The following is a 24398-nucleotide window of genomic DNA, read 5'->3' on the forward strand; positions in this document are numbered from 1 at the left end:
TAAGTGTGCGATGAGATCATTCGGTTAAACGAAATTGTTGAACAAGCGCGGCTTATTCAAAAGTAACGAGAGAAATTAATAACAGATAATGTAAACAAAATACCGAAATATTTATAATAACGAAGTAAATTAATTCTCAGTTTGTTATTAGATACTTAGAGTATTGGATAGTCGAACATAAACATATTTTCGACGAACTGTTTGCGAACAGTTCGGCTCGCATATGTGTACCCATCTTAATGCCTAATTGATGCAACACCCGGACGATTAAATCAAATTAAGGCGGGTACACATATGCGAGCAGAACTGTTCGCGAACCATTTGTGATTTTGTGAACGCTATATTCGTTAATTTGTACGACGGGACGAACCGCTTGCGAGCTGTTCATTCGTTGCTCGTCAGGAACCACAGCCTGTCGGTTTTTGGGACGAACACAAAGAATGTTCACAGTTAAATTTGGACGGAGTTCGAGACTATAAATTGTTTCTGCTAAGTGTGCGATGAGATCATTCGGTTAAACAAAATTTCTGAACAAGCGCGGCTTATTCAAAAGTAACGAGAGAAATTAATAACAGATAATGTAAACAAAATACCGAAATGTTTAGAATAACGAAGTAAATTAATTCTCGGTCTGTTATTAGATACTTAGGGTATTAAATAGCCTGAACATAAACATATTTTCAACGAACTCTTCGCGAACAGCTCACGAGCAGTTCGCAAACAGTTCGGCTTGCATATGTGTACCCACCTTTAAGGCGGGTACACATATGCGAGCAGAACTGTTCGCGAACCGTTTGTGAACGCTATATTCGTTAATTTGTACGACGGGACGAACCGCTAGCGAGCTGTTCGTTTGTTGCTCGTCAGGAACCACAGCATGTCGGTTTTTGGGACGAACACAAAGAATGTTCGCAGAACTATAAATTGTGTCTATAAATTGTTTCTGCCATGTGTGCGATGATATCATTCTGTTAAACAAAATTGCTGAACGAGCGCGGCTTATCTAAGTAGCGAGAGAAATTAATAACAGATAATGTAAACAAAATACCGAAATGTTTAGAATAACGAAGTAAATTAATTATTGGTTTGTTATTAGATAGTTAGGGTATTGGATAGCCTGAACATAAACATATTTTCGACGAACTCTTCGCGAACAGCTCACGAGCAGTTCGCAAACAGTTCGGCTCGCATATGTGTACCCACCTTTAGATTTATGCTAAAATATGCTCAGCGTCATTTAAATATTATTAGCGACGCTGCGCTATATGACCTACAAGAAAAATCGTGGTGTCAGACATATATGAGCGACGTGGCCTAATAAGAATTATTGGTGTCATCCATATATGTCCGACATTGCGATCAATGTGTTTTAATAAGATCATCTGAAATTTTTCAAAACGTGCAATTAAGGACCGAAGATTTAATACAATGTGACTATATTTTTTGTCTAATATCTAACAGATCCAAAGGAGAGTTATCCTTGTTGTTACCTGTACATTTTGCTTATTTTCAATATGCTGATTTTCGATGTCATTAGATTTTATATCGACAGTAAAACTTGAAACTGTAGTAGATTCTTTCTGACTGTCATTTTCTGGTTCATCGAGATTTTCTTGTTCGAAACTGAAACAAAATAATAGCGTGTTAGTGATATTTTAATGTACCTACAAGTAGTATTTTATTTCATTAAACCTGTATGTAAGTAATAAATCACCGAAATTTTAAACAAACGATAGCAAAGGCAAATAACATATAAGTTTCTCAAATTAATGATATAGTTGATCTAGTATCTTCTTCTTTAGATTCCGTGGTCTTATTCAGACGTTGGCCGTCATCATGTTTACAATTTCCTGAAACCTATCTCTATCAGCTGCTGCACGAAATAATTCTTCTACTGTGGCACCACATCATTGTCTAATATTACGCTGCTATGAAAGTTTTCTGTGGCCAATCCATTTTATTCCCTCCACTTTTTCTTGTATTATAAGGCGAAGTAGGTCGTATTTGGGTCCTCTAGTTATACTCCGAAGTATTCTATTTTTCTCATCTTTATGATATTTATGAGCAGGCCTTCTAAATTCATCAGTTTAAGAAAATCTGCATTGGAAGTGTGCGAAACCCATGATATTTTTAGCTAGTTAAGCATTGTGGTTTTTAATGTCCATCTCCCACAACCATATAATAGGATAGATCACACATAACGTTTCAGAACCGTCTTGCGAATATGTATCAACAGGTTTCTGTTACATACAAATGGTTTCCGGTCAAAAAAGCTTTACGTGATATTTCGATCCTGGTTATTATCTCTTCATCAGTCACAATTTACATTTATCCTGCTGCCAAGGTATTTAAAATGGTTTATATCTGCTCTCCATTAAGCCAAAGCATACCTTGATCTATATTAATCATTCCAACTGCCATCCTCTTTGTCTTTAATATTTTAACTTTAAGGGGGTAGAGTAGGTTTTTATTTTGCGTTTTTTTAATTTTTTTATTCGATAGTATATTTCTTCGAGTATATATTCGAGTGAGTTGAGTGAGTGAGGTGAATAAGTGAAGTGAGTGAGTTAGGTGAGTGAATGAGGTGAGTAAGTGCGGTGAGTGAGTGAGGTGAGTGAGTAGGGTGAGTGAGTGAGGTGAGTGACCTTGGTGAGTAAATGAGTAAGGAGAGTGAGAACTCATATAGAAATTGGAATAAGTAGTGTCAAGTTCTAATAATTATGCACTCGTGGCAGATAACAATCGAATTACTAGAGTGGAGAAAATGACTGCAGATGCAACAGAATAAAGGCAGAGTTCATCGAAAGCAGGAGCAAAAAGATGCTCTAGATATTTTAACAGGAAGCACGTCGCTATATGGGCATGGAATAGACGATACTGCGTAAGTATCGAAAAAAAAGAAGCTTTTTTTAAACGCGTTTTTCACGTAATATTTTTTTTCAAGTCGGTGGTCACTATATCTCAAAAACTACTTGACCGATCCTTCTCAAATTTGGGGACTCCTTTTATAGATAAATTATTAGGTCGCAACGTGGAGATATTGTCCACTTTATTGTTACATTTAATTTTATAACATCAGATTAGTCAAATTATAACAAAAATTTTTCGAAAATTCACAAAATTCGTCTTTTTTACTGCTTGGAAAAAGAAGAATAAAATGGACAATAATCTCGACGTTGCGATCTAGGGAAATTCATAAACTAACGAAATCTTTTTGGTTTTTATTTATTTTTTGTTTTTTTTGTCAACAGATGATCCAGTTATAAGTTACGATGAACACCGCAAAGTAACTTTTTTTTTATCTTGGAAAATTAGCCGCCATTTTCTTAGGATAACTTGCTTCACTGACTAGATTTACTAATGTATCTTGTAAATTTTCTGCAAGAACGGCTGTATCGTCAGCGTATCTGATGTTGTTGATTACTTCTCCGCCTAGTCTTACTTTCTCTTTTCCTCTTGTATTGTCGTTCAAAGCCTCTCTAAAGATTTCTTCAGAGTATAGATTAAAAAGACTGGGTGACAAAACAAAACTCTGTCGTACTCCACGTTTGATGGCTAGTTTTCAGTACGACTATTTTCAATTGGTATATATATATATATATATATATATATATATATATATATATATATATATATATATATATATATATATATATATATATATATATATATATATGTAGATTCTTGAATACCTTGTTAAGGTTGAATATCAACCTTAACACGCTGTATCTTTTTCCACAGCAACATCTTATTCAAGCGTATTTGATCCAATGGGCAGATTTTGGTGCAACTAACATCATTCTAGCCTATGCATCTATAGTTATAACTCACAAAATAATTATACATAGAATTGCATAAAGGATTAAACAAATTAATGAGACAAAAACAGCAAATTAATAAAAAAAATATCAAAGAAAAAATTTTAAAAAAATTCATAACGTAGTCACCCCATTTTTCTTGTATTTAGTATATATATATATATATATATATATATATATATATATATATATATATATATATATATATATATATATATATATATTATAAATTAGATATTGGTCACTGTTTTAATATTACTTCGTTATTAGGGTTGACTGAAAACGCTTTTCGAACTCCACATCTATAAAGAGTAATATGGGAAACAACACCAGTTAATGGTGGAAAATAAACATCTGCATGGAATCATATAACAGGGTGTCGTATTTACAATAGGGTAAACATAAAACCGATAAGTTGATAAATTAATGCATGCAATACCTATTATTTTTAAATATATATAAATAATTTTGTAGTGAATTAGCAGGTATGCGGTCTGTTGTATATCTGTAAATAAAACCTCTTTTTTTCTTTACGTCACTATATTTTGCTAATTGTTTGTTAGCTTCATCAGGAGAAAAGAATTAAGAGTAATTTAAAACAGTTCCACGTTCAAAACAGTACTATCAGTATTTCCCCGGTTTTCCCCTAAAACCGCCCCTCGCGTAGGGGTTAACAACGGAAAAAATCGATTGACCAAGACTATGTACGCCATAGTTGAGATAATTTTGAACAAAAATGTCTATTAGCATTTTTTTTGTAAAATGAACTCTTAGAAACAATGCTTGAAGCGACTCGCTATTTTGAATGTCAGCTTCTCGTGCGAAATATCAATTTTAAATAAATTTTTTATCAATTCTATCTATGCTTAGTTGAGGAGATATGTTGTGGAATGCAATTTTTAGATTCCCCATGTCTCATAACATCTTTATCAACGTCTGTTTTGCCTTGCAATTCTTAGAAGGCACAGATTAAAGCGAAATTCTGAATTTGGTTTCGAAAATTAGTTTACAATTTTATTATCAGATGTCGTTACATTGCGTCTATACGAAGCCATGTTAGAGTGGCTTCCTAAGACAGAAAAGATTTATTTCACGTTCAGAGCGATTGCGAAAGCCGTTCTGATGAGGCCTATTAGGCCGAAATGACATAGCCCGATATTGGGCAGAAAAACTGTAGTCGGATCCAGACACGAAAAAGTAAAGTAAGGCCGAAATACGTATAAGCGGATGCGCAAGCGCCTTGTACGTGAAATCAAATCTTAACTGTCTTTTCCTTTTTAAAGCTAATTGTTTTTTTAATATTGTGATATAAGTTTGCCTAAGAAAAAATGGTAGAAAATTAGGGTTACCAGCTGTAAAAAACTCGAGGTATCAAAGATAAAATAAAAGATAGCTAGCACGTAACGCTACTGGTTTGAAGTATCAGTTGTGTGAGTTTTTAAACCATGCGTTAATAGATATATAATACTATACATTATCACTTGTCAAAACAGTGTCGTTGCGCCCTAACTCTATTTTACTTTATCTTTGATATTTCGCGTTTGTAACAGCTGGCAACAATAATTGTTTTGTTTTCTCAGACAATCTTATATTATCATATTAAGAAAAAATTAGCTTTAATTTTATATGAAAAACATGCATATACCTCATGAGCAGCGTATTTTATTTAAAAAATAAATGAACGAAATAAAATATTTGTCAAAAACTAATTTCAAATGTATGTAAATTATCAATACTGAATAATTACTAAATTCGTAAATCAAATTTAAGTTTTGATTTATTTTATATGCATATACTTACAAAATATTACAGAATTGCACAATTACAACAACATTATTTTTGTACAATATTTTTAATAATTAGAATAAGAGAAAATTTACGTCACAGTTAAATAAATAAACGATTACCGCCATCGACCACTGACATTCAATTTCAGTCAACTTGATTAATATTTGTGGCAGATAAAGTTCTCCTTCTTTCAGTACAATAAAGTGTTACTTTACTGCCGCAAATGATTACAATAGTGAATAACTTTAATAACGGTTGGCGATAAAAGTGTTTTATATACTCTTATATCACCATAACCCGACCCTTTAGTTTTCTTAAAAGTGGAAAAAAACGTCCTATTTCACTGTAGAATTTAACTGAAATTACGTTCTCCGTGTATGTATCACCCGTTTGATTTTTTCGAGTTATCGACATTTGTCAAAAGTTTGATAAGATAGATGAAAGTGGGGCGTGCAGAAACAATAAATCATCAGGTTTCTCAACATTTTCGTGATGGGAAAGGCTCTGTAGAGACATCGCTACGTGGTTCTCGATCTCAAATAACTGTGTGACCCTTTTCCCATCGTGTAATTTTATTAACTGATTGGAGTAGTCGTAACACTTTTAAAATAATTATAATTACGGAATGGATTTAGATAAGAAACAAAATACGATTTAAGTACTGTTCCTTTCCTTAAATACGAGGGTAGATCAAATATAAAAATTCACAAGAGCATTTGGACATAATTTGGGCATAATGGGAGATCAAAAATTATTACAACTACAAGAATCCTAAGTGGTTGATAAATAATATGTAAGAATTATTGCAAACGTTTATTGAAAATAGGAATCATTTGATGAAGAGGAGAAAATGAAATAAAAAAATTGGCTGGTGTCTTCTGCCCAACCCAGATTCGGGTGTAGTGTAGGGAAAGTTAATTCTTTAAATATCGACAATATGTCATTTATATGTATAATTTTAAGCATTTAATATGTAATTTAAACACATTACCTGAAGATAATGTTATTTAGCAAGTACTTTAAAGTTAACTGAAGATGGTCTGATAGGATAGGTCTGATAAGACCGAAATCGTACGTTCTGAATAATTTGAACGAAAAGTTTATAACGAACCTGATATGTATTAAAGACATCAATAATTTAAAATTATTTTCGATTATACAGGGTCAGTCAGAACAACAGAATGAACCAAAGTTTTGTTTTTTTAGGGGAACACCATATATATTAAAGCATTTTTGAAATATTTACACTTTTATTGAAAAAAATGCTAATATTTAAAGGAATGTAGATCAGGTTTTCAAGGTAATAAAAAAGTAAATGATATGTCAAACTTTTTCTAATTTGGTGTTTTTTTAATAATTTATTATCTTATCAATCCATATAATATACAGTGTGACTATACTAGAAAATTTTGTAGTTGAATATTGTACATATATATAACTATATATTGATATATATATATATATATATATATATATATATATATATATCAATATATAGTTATATATATATATATATATATATATATATATATATATATATATATATATATATATATATATATATATATATATATATATAGTTATATATATATACAATATTCAACTACAAAATTTTCTAGTATAGTCACACTGTATATTATATGGATTGATAAGATAATAAATTATTAAAAAAACACCAAATTAGAAAAAGTTTGACATATCATTTACTTTTTTATTACCTTGAAAACCTGATCTACATTCCTTTAAATATTAGCATTTTTTTCAATAAAAGTGTAAATATTTCAAAAATGCTTTAATATATATGGTGTTCCCCTAAAAAAACAAAACTTTGGTTCATTCTGTTGTTCTGACTGACCCTGTATAATCGAAAATAATTTTAAATTATTGATGTCTTTAATACATATCAGGTTCGTTATAAACTTTTCGTTCAAATTATTCAGAACGTACGATTTCGGTCTTATCAGACCTATCCTATCAGACCATCTTCAGTTAACTTTAAAGTACTTGCTAAATAACATTATCTTCAGGTAATGTGTTTAAATTACATATTAAATGCTTAAAATTATACATATAAATGACATATTGTCGATATTTAAAGAATTAACTTTCCCTACACTACACCCGAATCTGGGTTGGGCAGAAGACACCAGCCAATTTTTTTATTTCATTTTCTCCTCTTCATCAAATGATTCCTATTTTCAATAAACGTTTGCAATAATTCTTACATATTATTTATCAACCACTTAGGATTCTTGTAGTTGTAATAATTTTTGATCTCCCATTATGCCCAAATTATGTCCAAATGCTCTTGTGAATTTTTATATTTGATCTACCCTTGTATTTAAGGAAAGGAACAGTACTTAAATCGTATTTTGTTTCTTATCTAAATCCATTCCGTAATTATAATTATTTTAAAAGTGTTACGACTACTCCAATCAGTTAATAAAATTACACGATGGGAAAAGGGTCACACAGTTATTTGAGATCGAGAACCACGTAGCGATGTCTCTACAGAGCCTTTCCCATCACGAAAATGTTGAGAAACCTGATGATTTATTGTTTCTGCACGCCCCACTTTCATCTATCTTATCAAACTTTTGACAAATGTCGATAACTCGAAAAAATCAAACGGGTGATACATACACGGAGAACGTAATTTCAGTTAAATTCTACAGTGAAATAGGACGTTTTTTTCCACTTTTAAGAAAACTAAAGGGTCGGGTTATGGTGATATAAGAGTATATAAAACACTTTTATCGCCAACCGTTATTAAAGTTATTCACTATTGTAATCATTTGCGGCAGTAAAGTAACACTTTATTGTACTGAAAGAAGGAGAACTTTATCTGCCACAAATATTAATCAAGTTGACTGAAATTGAATGTCAGTGGTCGATGGCGGTAATCGTTTATTTATTTAACCGTGACGTAAATTTTCTCTTATTCTAATTATTAAAAATATTGTACAAAAATAATGTTGTTGTAATTGTGCAATTCTGTAATATTTTGTAAGTATATGCATATAAAATAAATCAAAACTTAAATTTAATTTACGAATTTAGTAATTATTCAGTATTGATAATTTACATACATTTGAAATTAGTTTTTGACAAATATTTTATTTCGTCCATTTATTTTTTAAATAAAATACGCTGCTCATGACGTATATGCATGTTTTTCATATAAAATTAAAGCTAATTTTTTCTTAATATGATAATATAAAATTGTCTGAGAAAACAAAACAATTATTGTTGCCAGCTGTTACAAACGCGAAGTATCAAAGATAAAGTAAAATAGAGTTAGGGCGCAACGACACTGTTTTGACAAGTGATAATGTATAGTATTATATATATCTATTAACGCATGGTTTAAAAACTCACACAACTGATACTTCAAACCAGTAGCGTTAGGTGCTAGCTATCTTTTATTTTATCTTTGATACCTCGAGTTTTTTACAGCTGGTAACCCTAATTTTCTACCATTTTTTCTTAGGCAAACTTATATCACAATATTAAAAAAACAATTAGCTTTAAAAAGGAAAAGACAGTTAAGATTTGATTTCACGTACAAGGCGCTTGCGCATCCGCTTATACGTATTTCGGCCTTACTTTACTTTTTCGTGTCTGGATCCGACTACAGTTTTTCTGCCCAATATCGGGCTACGTCATTTCGGCCTAATAGGCCTCATCAGAACGGCTTTCGCAATCGCTCTGAACGTGAAATAAATCTTTTCTGTCTTAGGAAGCCACTCTAACATGGCTTCGTATAGACGCAATGTAACGACATCTGATAATAAAATTGTAAACTAATTTTCGAAACCAAATTCAGAATTTCGCTTTAATCTGTGCCTTCTAAGAATTGCAAGGCAAAACAGACGTTGATAAAGATGTTATGAGAGACATGGGGAATCTAAAAATTGCATTCCACAACATATCTCCTCAACTAAGCATAGATATAATTGATAAAAAATTTATTTAAAATTGATATTTCGCACGAGAAGCTGACATTCAAAATAGCGAGTCGCTTCAAGCATTGTTTCTAAGAGTTCATTTTACAAAAAAAATGCTAATAGACATTTTTGTTCAAAATTATCTCAACTATGGCGTACAGAGTCTTGGTCAATCGATTTTTTCCGTTGTTAACCCCTACGCGAGGGGCGGTTTTAGGGGAAAACCGGGGAAATACTGATAGTACTGTTTTGAACGTGGAACTGTTTTAAATTACTCTTAATTGTTTTCTCCTGATGAAGCTAACAAACAATTAGCAAAATATAGTGACGTAAAGAAAAAAAGAGGTTTTATTTACAGATATACAACAGACCGCATACCTGCTAATTCACTACAAAATTATTTATATATATTTAAAAATAATAGGTATTGCATGCATTAATTTATCAACTTATCGGTTTTATGTTTACCCTATTGTAAATACGACACCCTGTTATATGATTCCATGCAGATGTTTATTTTCCACCATTAACTGGTGTTGTTTCCCATATTACTCTTTATAGATGTGGAGTTCGAAAAGCGTTTTAAGTCAACCCTAATAACGAAGTAATATTAAAACAGTGACCAATATCTAATTTATAATATATATATATATATATATATATATATATATATATATATATATATACTAAATACAAGAAAAATGGGGTGACTACGTTATGAATTTTTTTTTAATTTTTTCTTTGATATTTTTTTTATTAATTTGCTGTTTTTGTCTCATTAATTTGTTTAATCCTTTATGCAATTCTATGTATAATTATTTTATGAGTTATAACTATAGATGCATAGGCTAGAATGATGTTAGTTGCACCAAAATCTGCCCATTGGATCAAATACGCTTGAATAAGATGTTGCTGTGGAAAAAGATACAGCGTGTTACGGTTGATATTCAACCTTAACAAGTTATTCAAGGTATTCAAGAATCTACATATATATATATATATATATATATATATATATATATATATATATATATTGATATATATATATATATATATATATATATATATATATATATAATATATATATATTGATATATATATATATATATATATATATATATATATTGATATATATATATATATATATATATATATATATATAATATATATATATTGATATATATATATATATATATATATATATATATATATATATATATATATATATATATATACTAGCGGACCCGACAGACTTCGTTCTGTCAAATAGATTTGGAATATGGCAGTTTATTTCTTTAATTCTACTGAACAGAACCGTCACCATGATGATAGGGCGGTGTGTAAGGGTCAGCTCGGGTGATCTAAGTATCTTCGCTTCCAGAACTTTGGCTACCCTTTTTTACCCACTAAAAACCCGGACTGGGATATCTGCCAGAGGGCTTCAAACTAAGAAGGGAACTTAAGGTTCAAACCCGATTGAAAAATAATCTAAAGGGATAGTGGCAACCTAAAGGCGACAAATATTTATAAAGTGGGTGCTTCAATGACAAAACATAGAGATAATTAATTATTTATTATTATTATTATTAACATAGGGTTAATAACCGATGTAATAAAGAATAATGAAATAAGAGGTATATAAGTATTTTCAGTAATCGCTTTATTGTAAATCAAGTGAATCATAATTATGTATTAACAAAAATCTGTTTTATTTTTATTGTAGTGCTTTATGATATACAATGTTTTTTGTTTGATTATCTGGTAAATATACAAACAAATCTGATGGTTTTTCAACACGGGAACAGGCAACATACAATTGACCATGTGAGAAACATGGGTTTTCTAGATTAATACCACAAACACCTAATGATTGCCCCTGAGACTTATTTATGGTCATAGCAAAAGCAAGCTGCACTGGAAACTGTAGACGTTTAAATTCAAATGGTACATCAGTCGGAATCATTGGGATGCGTGGTATCAAAACGTCTTCTCCTTTATACTTTCCTTTCAGTCTAGTTGCTTCTATCACGTTGTTCAATAATTTTTTTATCGCTAACCGTGTGCCGTTGCAAAGATGCGGTTGGTATATTTCTCAACATTATAACTACCGATCCAACCTTTAATTGAAGATTGTGAGGTGGCGATCCTGGTAAATCCAGCGAGTTTAAAAATTCAGGCGGATAGTTAACGACATCATCTTGGTTCGTAGCAGAATCAACTGATTTATATATTCTAAATTCGCCTGGAATTTGTTCTTGAATTTTGAAATTTAATTCATTTACATTTATGTTTTAGCAGCCAATATAGCCCGTTCGCTAGACCAATCATGGTTTCTGTAATTTTGACAACATCTGGAAACACCTTTTGAATAAGTTCATCTTTTGATCGAGTTAACTGACAAAAACTTTGAGGAAACTTAATGCAACCAGTCAAGGTGTCGATAGGAAATTTGCCATTACCAATGTCAATGAGTTGTTTAGAGAATATGTCTCCAGATTGGTCATTTTGCAACTCGACACGCATATTCTTGCTTAAGTGTAATACCTTGACATGTTTCCACAAATTGGAGGACTTTAAACATGCATTGAGTTCATCAGCTGGCGTTGATCGTGGAATCACTGGCAACGTTTGACGATAATCTCCTGCTAATAAAATCATTGCACCACCAAATAGGTTATGATTGCTCCGTAGATCTTACCTGTTCCCGTGTTGGAAAACCATTAGATTTGTTTGTATATTCACCAGGTAATCAAACAAAAAACAATGTATATCATAAAGCACTATAATTAAAATAAAACAGATTTTTGTTAATAATTATGATTCACTTGATTTACAATAAAGTGATTACTGAAAATACTTATATACGTTTTATTTCATTATTCTTTATTACATCGGTTATTAACCCTATGTTAATAATAATAATAATAAATAATTAATTGTCTCTATGTTTTGTCATTGAAGTACCCACTTTATAAATATTTGTCACCTTTAGGTTCCCACTATCCCTTTTTTTTAGATTATTTTTCAACCAGATTTGAACCTTAAGTCCCCTCTTAGTTTGAAGCCCTCTGGCAAACAATCCAGTCGGGGTTTTTAGTGGGTCCAAATGGGTGGCCAAAATTCGTGGAAGCGAAGATACTTAGGTCACCCGAGCTGACCCTCACACACCGCCCTATCATCATGGTGACGGTTCTGTTCAGGAGAATTATAGAAATAAACTGCCACATTCCAAATCTATTTGACAGAACGAAGTCTGTCGGGTCCGCTAGTAATTTAATAAAAACTTTATTGAATAGCAATAAAGTTCAAATTGACTCTACATTTAGTTAGAAAATATTTGTATGGGAAAAAGATTTATGTAAAAATTTTATTTTTATTTATTTATTTATTTATAAAAGATTTTATTTATTTATGAAAAAAAAAATCATTGCAGATCTATTTCTAAGTAATAACTGTATTAATATTTTCTGGGAAATGTCAATGTTTTATCCATATACCTATGTATATGACACACAAACAATTAAGAAAGCAATGCCATGTGTATCAAATAGTATGTATAAAATAAAGGTTTTGTGGGTCGACGTGGAACCTCTTTAGACATATTCCGAAGGTATTTAGACTTTTGAGGTACTTTCCTGGAATACAATGTGTTGTGTCCGTAATGATTTATACGGTTTACATTCCCTTAAACTGTAACGGCAAATACGCCCATACAGAATATTACAAATTTGTGGTCTACATAAGGACAACAGAACGGTTAAATTGAGTTTAATATTATTTCAATTATTCAACTTTTTTAAGATGATTACATTGAGCGTTAATTTGATTTTTCGCCAAAAGAAAAACAGTGACATACATTCAATGGACTTGTTTTGCTCTGTTGTAAAATTTGAAATACTCATTCAATACGTTTAATGACTTTTATGACACAAAGTAACTACCAAAAACTTAAGTTTTGTCAATATCCTTACACCTAGGTCAAGGAACAAAATTGATAAAGTGGTATAGAGGTTTTCTCGTTAGTTGTTGGATCGATTGTACCTATTCTGAAAATATAAGATACCTTTTTAATGGACTTATTTCATTTTAGTACACTTCTTTTTATTGAATGACCTTCTAGTTTATTAAAAGCTGCATGCAAATTTACATGAATATTAGATTTTATTTCAATTTTAAATAAATATTTTTGAATTATAAATCGATTTTAAAATTTTGTAGAGTTTATATATTTAGGTATATCTTGAATATGTTGCCTGTGTGAGTCCATTTCAAATAGGCAAAAGAAATAAGAATACGATTTACTCACAATCTATTTATTCTACCACCAACGACCGGTTTCGCATACTATAATTTGCTATGCATCTTCAGGTCTTAATGTACAATGGTAAACCAAATGCTGAAAGTATAAAAACCCGTATTAGGGTGTTGTCTGGTAAAGAAATTACAGCAATTATGCCAATATCATATGTCTGTGATTATTAAATATGACTTAAAAATTAATTAAAATAGACAAACTGAAAATAAGTGACACAAAACAATCTAGTAAATTGAAATTAAATAAATAAATAACTAATAAATACTACTTACATTCGGATACAAGACTTATTATTTAGTGGTTTAGAAAACATAGTTCAAACCATTCTGGTCAACTGATGACGGGTGATCATCGGTTTTATTGTAACTATTTTAACAAATAGAGGGAAAGTTCTTCGTATATTTGTTAAAATAGTTACAGTAAGGTGATCACCCGTCACCAGTTGACCAGGATAGTTTGAACTATGTTTTCTAAATCACTAAATAATAATACCGATATCAGAAAGCCATAATACGAGTAGACCAACAAAAATCTAGAGAGATACCTCTAAAAGGAGAAAAAGGGAGTACGAAAAGGATGTGTATTATCTCCTCTACTTTTTACTATGTGCTCAGATGCTCAGCGATGTTTAAAGAAGCTCTAGAAGATATCAATGAAGGCATATCAATTAACGGAACACTAGTGAAGAATCTCAGATATTCAGACGATACAATACTCCTTGAGCAGAGAATGGCTGCAAACTTTGGTTGATCGCACAATTACTTGGGATGTGAGCTAAATGAACAAGGGAACCGCAATAAGATGAAAGCAGTATTATGCAATGAAAAAATGGGAATAGAAATTAGAACTAGAGTATTGAGATCCTGAGACAGATAACAGATGGACAAAGCGGATATTGGAATGGAGATGCAAGAGGCACAAGATCGAAACAGATGGAAAATTGTGAGGGAAATCATGATTGAGATGCTACGTATTCTCTGCCCTTTTATATGGGGTTGGATCCTGGACAATTATTACGGACGTAACTGAAACAGACTTAGTCGAAGAATGTGGAAAATATGGGCACAACACGGAAACATTAAGAAAGATGAAAAAGAAAAATATTTTTTGATCTTCACCCTCGATTAATTTGTTTCTGATCCTAGAGATGGCTCTACTGCGGCATACTACTGTGGTAATTTTTTTAACTTAATCGCAGATTTCTACATGACGACTCTGTAATATTTTCAAACCCTAACATAAATTGCAGTTTTCTATCATATCAATTGGCTGAGTTGCCAAGTTGTGTAAACAGTAATTTTATCAAATACCAACGCTATAACTTATAATACTAGTAGACCAAGTAAGCAAAGATATCTTTAACACCATCTTTATGTATAATACTTTACTGCTCTGCTGTGTCAGTTGGAATATAATAATTATCTAAACAATTTTATCGACAAAGAAATTATTGCGGCTATCTCTGTGAATATCATATTACCATTAAATTGGTACATCATATTATATTACATTTTTGTTGATAGTTAAAAATTAAATGATCCGGTATTATGTAATATTTATACTATCTCAGTCTTTATGGATTAATACATTTTACTATGTCTTCCTCTTCATCAAATTAGTTCATAATAGAAATAGCAAGCAATTTTACTTGAATTTTAGAATGAATTATTTACTTGAATTTACAGTCCGTAAACAAAAAATCCTTTTTGATTCGCTTTCCGTATCAGTTATTTTTAATGGGACTGATTGTATTTTTATTTTAATTTTGTTTAGGTTTCTTAATACCATAGTGAAAAGTTATCACATTTTTATCTCGAAAAAGAAAATATAACGATCACATCACAGCTACAGAGGGAAATTAATTACATTTACTTTTGAGTAAAGTGCATACTCAATTTTTAATTGTAATTAATTTGTTCCCGGCTCTGATATCTAATAAAAAGTCTATATTGTACCAAAGTATCGTTATATTATACGCGTTGACAGTATACGCAAAAATTTTAACAACGCATACATTTGCCTTTAGGTACTGAACATAAGAGAGTATGCAAAATATTCTTCATGAATACCCTAGATATTTCCGAGAAAACCATCAGAACTGTTGTGAAAGAGAACAACAACTGTACTGTCAAAGGCATTCAGGATGAATATCTTAGAGGAAGACACAATAATCGTCACCAGATTAATCCATCTCTACGATGACGTCAGGAATCATATTAACTCCATTCCGAGAATCGAGAGCCATTATTGTAGATCTCGTTCTAAACGCGAATATATAGAAGGCGGTCTTAACATTGCTGCTTTACACCGAAATTATGTTAATAAATGTGTTTCTGAGGATAAACAATATATTCCACACCAAACGCATGATCACATTTTTGTGATAGACTTTAATATCTCCTGTCAGCCCAAGAAAGACCAGTGTGAAGAATGTACATTCTCTAATAATGCTGACGATAAACCAAGTTTACAAGCGAAACAAAAACCAGATGAAAGAGAAAATTCTTTCAAGATCAGAAAAAGAAAAAGACAAACAAAAAGTTACTGAGATATTTATAGTTGCAGTATATGACTTACAGGCTGTAATGCCTTGTGCACAGGGCGAGGTCTCTAGTGTTTATTATATTTAGAAAGGAAATGTACTTAAAATACGTTTATTGACGTTTCAGTTTCCACTTCGGAAATCGTTCTCAAAATACAAACATTAGTAAATTAAACAAATTTTGTTTTTTTGTATGTACTTAATTTTACAATTACCGGTTTGTGGCTCTTTTGTATTGAATTAGCGATATATAGCGAGTATATTGTAATATACAATACATACAACACAATACAAAATATACAAAATATCAAGTTTTAAATTTTCAAGATTTTGGTTTTACGTCGTAGATCAACTATTAGACGGTCGGTAAGGAATAAACAAAAGATTAATAGATTTACTTACCGTTTAACTAAATGTAATCCTCTCCTACTATTCTTTTTAAAAGACATGTTGTCCGAATACTAAACCTAATTCTAATACTAATATAAAAATTACCACTAATACGTTATGCACTGTTGCGTACCCAGGGGGTTTTGGGGGTTACACCCCCCTTCCCCAGGGTATATAAAGTAAAAAGTAAAGTAAAAGTAGGAAAATGTAACTTGTCTTTCACACATAATACAAAAAATCCAAAACGCTAATTGAATAATTAAATTACCACGTTCAATATGTAGAACATAATAATTATTGTATAAATACACAATAATTAATAATATTATTCGTTATATTTAGATATAGATACCTAATATTAGGCTTATGACAAAAGTAGACAGGTGGTAGACATTGTGGACTATCACGGGTTGTGTTTCTTTGCATGTGCTAGCAGTAGAAAAGACAAATCTCTATGAGAAAAGAGAGCATTTGACAACAGCTACAAAAAAAAGAAGAAAGGGAAAGATCAATGGAAATATGGCAAGAAGAGGAGAACAACAAGGCAGATGTTGCCCAGTGGACCAAGATGCTGATCCCGAGCCTAAGGAGACTGGTTAGATTGTCTGTTTTAGGGCGTATCTTCACAGGTTCAGAAAGACAGATACAGATAAATGCCTATACTGCGAATATTCTGACATTGTTACTCACACAATGCTGGAGTATATTAGATGTACAGTGGAGATAAACAGAATGTATAAAGAAATAGGTATAAACCCTGTGACTGTAAGAGAGATAATCGTGAAGATGGCGGGAAGTACGGAGGGATGGAATAGTGTTCACAATTACATCCGAGCAGTCTTTAAAAAGAAAGAAAAAGAAAGGAAACACCAACCGGGCCAACGACAGAGATAAGATCTGATTACTATGTTAATGGAAATAAGCCGCAATTGAAGGTTAAAATAAGTTTATTGACGTTTGAATCTTTGATCTTTGATGTTGCACTGGTAACTTGTTTATACTCCAACAATTAATAGAAAAAATAATAGTAGTTGGTACCAAAGTACATCTAGCCTTCATCGACCTAGAAAAGGCGTATAATACAGTTCCAAGACTTAAATTGTGGCAAGCTTTACAACAACTCGACATTAGTCCATACCTTTTAGGAATAACCACAGAAGTATACAGGGATAACACTACTTACCTAAAAATTGGAAATAGACTATCAGAGCCAATTAAAGTAACTAAAGGACTAAGACAAGGATGAAGTATGTCACCCTTACTGTTTAATTTATATATTGAGGCAGTCCTCCAAAATTGGAAAAACCACTGCCAGAGAATGGGAATCCACATAGGAAATGACGTAGTGTTTATTTTTACCCGAACTTATTTTTGCTCTACAGATATTTATGTCACATATTACTATTAAAATAAGATTTTGTATTTTAAAGATATACCTAGATTCCATAACAATAAATGGATAATTTATGGACAATAATGACGTAGTGTTCTCCCTGAACTTTGCGGATGACCAAGTCGTCCTAGCTCAAGATTCTTATGATGCAAGTGTTGATCGACGAGGACGTGGAAATCAAACAAGTGGAAAAATTTAAATATTTAAGTGCACTCATTGCTAAGAACGGCTTGGGACAAACCGAAATTAAACACCGAATTTATCAGGGACGTAAAATTGTAGGATGTCTGAACTCCTTATGGTGGGATCGCAACATTTCCAAAAGGAACAAAAAAAGAATAGGGCAAACCATGGTTAAATCAGTTCTTTGTTATGGCTCTGAAGTATGGACAATTAATGCAGACCTGAAGAGAATTGATTGTTAGCAGTTGAAATGGATTATTTGAGAAGAAGTGCTAGAACATCAAGGCAGGAAAGGAAGACCAACGAATATATAAGAAATAAGATGAATGCTACAGAAACCGTCATTGACAGGATAGAAAAAAGAGGTTCAAAATGGTTTTGACACCTATTGAGAAGGCCTGACGAACGTTGGCCCCAAAAACTTTACAAATTAAAGCCCCCTGGAAGAAGAAAAAGAGATAGAACTTGACGCTCATGGAATGAAGGAATTAGAAGAGCGATGGAATCAAAAGGTTTGGAGGAGGAGCATGTCTTAAACCGGCAGGATTGGCGGAGAAGAACGGGAATACGGCGATAGCCGTCTCCAAAATGTATTGTATTTAAAAGTTGGATTAATGTCAAACGTTAATAAACTTATTTTAACTTTCAATTGTGGCTTATTCCCATTAAAATAGTAATTATTTTAAAATGCCACAAGAAAATAGCTTCAGAACAATAGATAAGATTTAGATAAGAAAAGGGAGTGTTCCAAAAAGTGAGTGTCGTCAGTCTTACAGTGACCTCCCCACCTCATTCGGAGTACGGTACGTGCCTCCACACCCCTTTCGGAGTACGGTACGTGCGACAGTCAAATGCACACAAGTAAGAGAGGGTGGTTTTAGTTGGTAGGCAGGATAATAAATACCTGAATCTTTGGCACTGCTATCTTTAGTACTTTAAATTAAACTAAAACCCAAATTTTAGGTACTCACAATGGAGGTAGCATAAAAAAATTTCAAAACTCAACCCTCAGAAAAATTGTGAGTACGCCACTGGTTATGTAAGGAGCACTATTGTTTATAAATACTAAAATAATTAACTAAAAACGCCTAAATAGTTTTGTAAAACTAAATAGGTTTTTTATAGATATATTACTTATAGAGTGTAAATTTTATAATATCGTACTATCAAAATAAAAGTTGCAGTATCTACTATTGTGTAACTCTGTAAGTTTCAGCATGACCGGTTCAAAATTCAAACCGATAACATTTATATTAAATTTTGTTATAATCTGCCAAACTGTTGTACAAAGTAATTGATATGGCAACCCTGTTAGTATGACGTTTCGTTTGAAGCGTTTCGAAGCCGAACGTAATGCTATCTATCGATGATAAATACTACCATTGTTTCAGATGGAGCCATCTCCCTACGTTACAATTTGAAGGCGGCAGTTCAAGACATAATTCTTGTTTAACGAGATTTTTCATATGTTTAGGAAAAAATATTTAACGTTTTATTGCAAATATTTTCCACTTTTACAGTTTTATATATGTTTTTATTAAAAAAATTTTCGGTTTCTTACCGGTAACTTTATTATAAGCCGAAACATATTATTTTTTCCTATTGGGACAAAACTGTAAATTCAAAAATTTTCAAAAAATTCATAAGTATTTCTTATAATTATATCTTGATGCTGCAAAAAAATTAACAAAAACCTATGTTTGGTTTTCCCGCTTTATACTTGGAAAAAAGTAGTTTTTTTGAGTTTTTTCAAAAACCAAAACATGAAGTTTGCTTAAAAGTTGTCAAAATACTTCTAGTCATCACATATACCTTCTCAAATTTTTTTAAATTTTTTGAATTTGGAGTTTGTCTTTTGGGGGGTGGAGATCAACCTTAATACTTCTGAATTTTGGTACAAAATACCTTTAACTAAAGTTAACGAAATATTAAATAAAATAAATATTTTAGCAGGATAATTAATAATAGGATTTGACAAAATAACAGAATAATAGGATTTTAGTTTTATGTTAATAAATTAAAGTCATAATCAAAACATTTTGTTTACAAACCAAATTAAGAAATAGTTAAACTAAATAACATAACTTTTTGTCAAAGTAAGTGTTCGGTATGTCCACCATTTTCTTTAATTCATTTGTAAATATATTTCATAAATGATCGTCTCATATTAAATAGCATCATTGGTTCTAAAGAAACTGCTGCAGTATTTCTTTCTTTCCATAGTTGGTTGCGAATGTTTATGGGATTCTTATAAACACGTTGATTTAATGCACACCATACACCAAAATCAAGCGGATTAAATTCTGGGATACGTGATGGCTATAATGTATAATGGATGAATATATTCTTTTGGCTACATATCCAAATCTTATGGTATATTATGGAACTACATCTTATTTGTCGCAGAGGTTAAATAATGTATTAATGTACTTATTTATATGATTACTTTACAGCCTACGAGTAACTATAATTACGTCTCGAACAAACGGATTATTATGATTTACTAACGAACTAATATTATGCTGAACTTAATTGCCCGTGTGTTTACTGTGTAATGAATAATAAGTATTCTTTTGGGATTTTTTATGAATTAAATAATTATATCAGTATCTCACCACATTGCCAAGGAATATGACTACCACGAAAAATTCAATGTTCAGAAAAGTTGCATTTAAGTATATTCTCACTGCCTTCTGTCTAGAATGTGGAGGCATACCCTTTTGCATAAACCACATATTTTGGGTTTTCAGCATTTTACAATAGAGAAAAAGTAATACAACGTTAGTAGAGAAACTTAATAAGCGATAGAAAAGGGAAATTGTAAACATAATGACGGCCAACGTCTGAATACGGACACGGCACCTAAAGAAGAAGATGAAGAATAGTTTCTCCAATAAGACATTAAGCAGCCATAACAAAGCATTTTGTGATGTAACATTATCATCTTTGAGTTGTTTTAATAAGAATAAACTATGAATTATGCTTATCGATAGATATTCAGGGCTTTACCGCACAAATATTATTATGCAGCTGACTTATAAAATGCGATTATCTAAAAAACGGTTGAATTTTGAGGTTACTAACAAGTATACCTTTTCTTTGTACAAATGTGTCTTAAATAATGTTTATAATAATAAACACAAATAGAGCTAACTTAAAGAGCAAAAAAGTTAAGCTCAAAATGCCGCACATGTGACATATGTGGCGCCCTCTATCAGTTACATTAAAGTATGTATATTATAATTTATCCTACTCAAAAGGTCCTATATACCCACAGGATGTTCAGCTAGTGAAACGTGCCGTATCGGAGATAAGAACTTTCCCGCCCAGTGTGTTCTTTGTTAAATGAAGGTGAACTAAGGTTTACATTTTCAGACCGGCACGGAATTCTACCACTTACTTACTGATTAGGAGAAATTTCTGAGAAAAACGAAAAATAAAACTGAAAATAGTACGTATATATGAATATTCATTCCTTAGTTAAAATAGGACGTGAAGATGCCATTTATTTTATGCTTACTGATTTTGGATTCACTTTTATGAATTAGTATTATGTAATCACAAATAATATTGTAATTATTATGTAGAAAAAGGTATATATTTCTATATCTTTTATAAAAGGTTTTATTTCTATAAAAATCGCAAAATCTGATCTAACCGATGAGCGATGATTGACGGTACCAATCACGGCCTATATTTTGCAGGATTAAGTAGTGTTCATCAAACGTATTCTTTAATAAATGTTGTATGGACATGTAAACATTATACTTCTAAAGTTTTCAAACATTATTTCGTAAAGACATGCATTTACAGTGCCGAATTGTAATCTTTTAAATTTAAAGATTCAATGGTATACCAAAAATACTTACAATGTAATAGTAAAACAATGTATATATATATATATATATATATATATATATATATATATATATATATATATATATATTATAGTTTTGAGTTTCATCAACCATACTATGTATATTTAATATAAAATTAATATTTCTTGGGTTTAGGTTCAATAAATTATTTTACATGTGGAACTAGATTTTATTTTCCATAGAAATCAACGTTTCGACAACTTTTAGCCAAACATAACATAACCGTGGCCCACAAAGGCAATAACCTTTTAAATAAATATTTCACTAAACTAAAAACACAAACTCTAAAACTCAAAAAATCACATGTTGTTTACGAGATACCATGTATTAACTGTGAAGGTGTCTATATCGGGCAAACCAGTCAACTACTTCAATCCAGAATTCTTTCTCACAAATATGACAAGAACAACGTCATTGCGCTCACAAATCATAAAAATGGGAAGAAGCATAAATTTAACTTCGAAAACATCAAAATTTCAAAAACTGAACAAAACAAAAAGAAAAGGGGGATATACGAATCAATAGAAATAAAAAGAAATACCAATGCAATAAATGACAAAAACAATACACAAATAAAATATATTTCAATCTGATTTAAATAATAATATATATAACACCATAAAAAGCTCTTATACACTAATGACAGTAAACCATGAGATATCAGATATCAACTTTTATTTGTCACTTCATTAGTGTCAGTTTCCCGTTTTACGTTTTGGTAAGTTATATATATATATATATATATATATATATATATATATATATATATATATATATATGTGTGTATATATATATATATATGTGTATATATATATATAGTTGATTTCTATGGAAAATAAAATCTAGTTCCACATGTAATATAATTTATTGAACTTAAACCCAAGAAAAACTAATTTTATATTATATTGTCAAGTCAAATAGTAACTCCTGCTGGATGCGGTTAATTGTATATCCGTTTTTGGATGGTGTTGTTTTCTATAAATGGCCGTAGCATTTGTGGTTGCGTGCCTATTTTCATGTATTTCGTTTTGTTGGTGTTTATAATTAAACCTAGGTATTTATAATTAACCCGTTCTTTGTTTTAAAACGTTCAGACAGTTCTCCCTGGATTCGTATTCTGGATTCAACTTTTTCAAGAATTAGTTTTGTTAAATTTACCAACTGATTTGGTACTCCTAGGTTTGTCTTTGCTCTGAACATTTCTCTTCAATCTCCAGAGTCGTAGGCTGCTTTCTAGTCTATAAATATATGATGAGTATCTATGCCATATTCCAGTGTTTTTCTAAAATTTCTCTTAGGGTTGCAATCTGATGAATTGTCGATTTACCACCTCTGAAACTAGCCTGGTATTTTCCTACTATTCGTTCTGCATATGGTGCCAAACGTGGCATAGGATTGTGGAAAATATTTTATACGCTGTATTTAGAAGCGTAATTCCTCTGTGGTTAGAGTACCCAAAGATATCTAATTTTTTGTATATGGTGCAAAGTATTCCAATCACTGGAGAGGGATTATATGTATATTATAACCGTTTATTTTCCTTCGATTGTAACTAAAGTCTTCGCAGGGCCCCTCCCTTGTTTCTCCTACATTGTTAAAATTTTATAAGAAAATTAAATTCATATTTTCAGTCCTTTCATTATGTGCTACATTCTTTATTGGAGTATAGGCACCTCTTTATTTTGATTGATTAACATTACACCTTTTTCACGGTAATACTATTGTATTTCTTTCTTTAGACTAAATTACAAACTTTCGAGCATCTTCATTATTCACTTTTATTACGATGGAAGCTTTAAGGTTATACTTTCTATGATTCAGTCACTTTTTTATGAGAAATACTAATTAATGATGGGAGCTTTGGTATTTGGGCCTATTATACTCATTCAATTTATAAATACAATGAAATATACGTATAGTGAATTTGGCTTTTGTAGATTTAATTATATGAAACATCATTATATCAGCACAATAATTGAAAATAAAAAAAACTTGATAACCTTGAAGGTAAGCAGCTTCATTTATAAAAATAATTTAGCTATAAGCGCAGATAAAAATAATGAAAAATATGCCAAGAGCTATAAAAATTAAAAGATTAATATTGAGAAGAAACACAGTAATGCGAACATTTCCTAAAAATTGAA

General features: G+C 31.1%; 2 protein-coding genes across 3 annotated transcripts in view; one reads left to right on the forward strand and one right to left on the reverse strand.

Annotated features, from left to right (window-relative positions):
• LOC140434779 (cyclic GMP-AMP synthase-like receptor) overlaps positions 1 to 24398 on the forward strand; it is a 168029-nt gene that overhangs the window by 16114 nt on the left and 127517 nt on the right. The window lies entirely within an intron of this gene.
• LOC140434777 (uncharacterized) overlaps positions 1 to 24398 on the reverse strand; it is a 104564-nt gene that overhangs the window by 5880 nt on the left and 74286 nt on the right. For both annotated transcript variants that reach the window (XM_072523280.1, XM_072523281.1), the window contains exon 4: positions 1491 to 1623. In XM_072523280.1, coding sequence (XP_072379381.1) covers positions 1491 to 1623 — 133 coding nt within the window. The remainder of the gene's footprint in view (positions 1 to 1490; positions 1624 to 24398) is intronic.

The sequence above is a fragment of the Diabrotica undecimpunctata genome, chromosome 2, assembly GCF_040954645.1.
Source record: "Diabrotica undecimpunctata isolate CICGRU chromosome 2, icDiaUnde3, whole genome shotgun sequence".
Classification (NCBI taxonomy): Eukaryota; Metazoa; Arthropoda; class Insecta; order Coleoptera; family Chrysomelidae; genus Diabrotica; species Diabrotica undecimpunctata.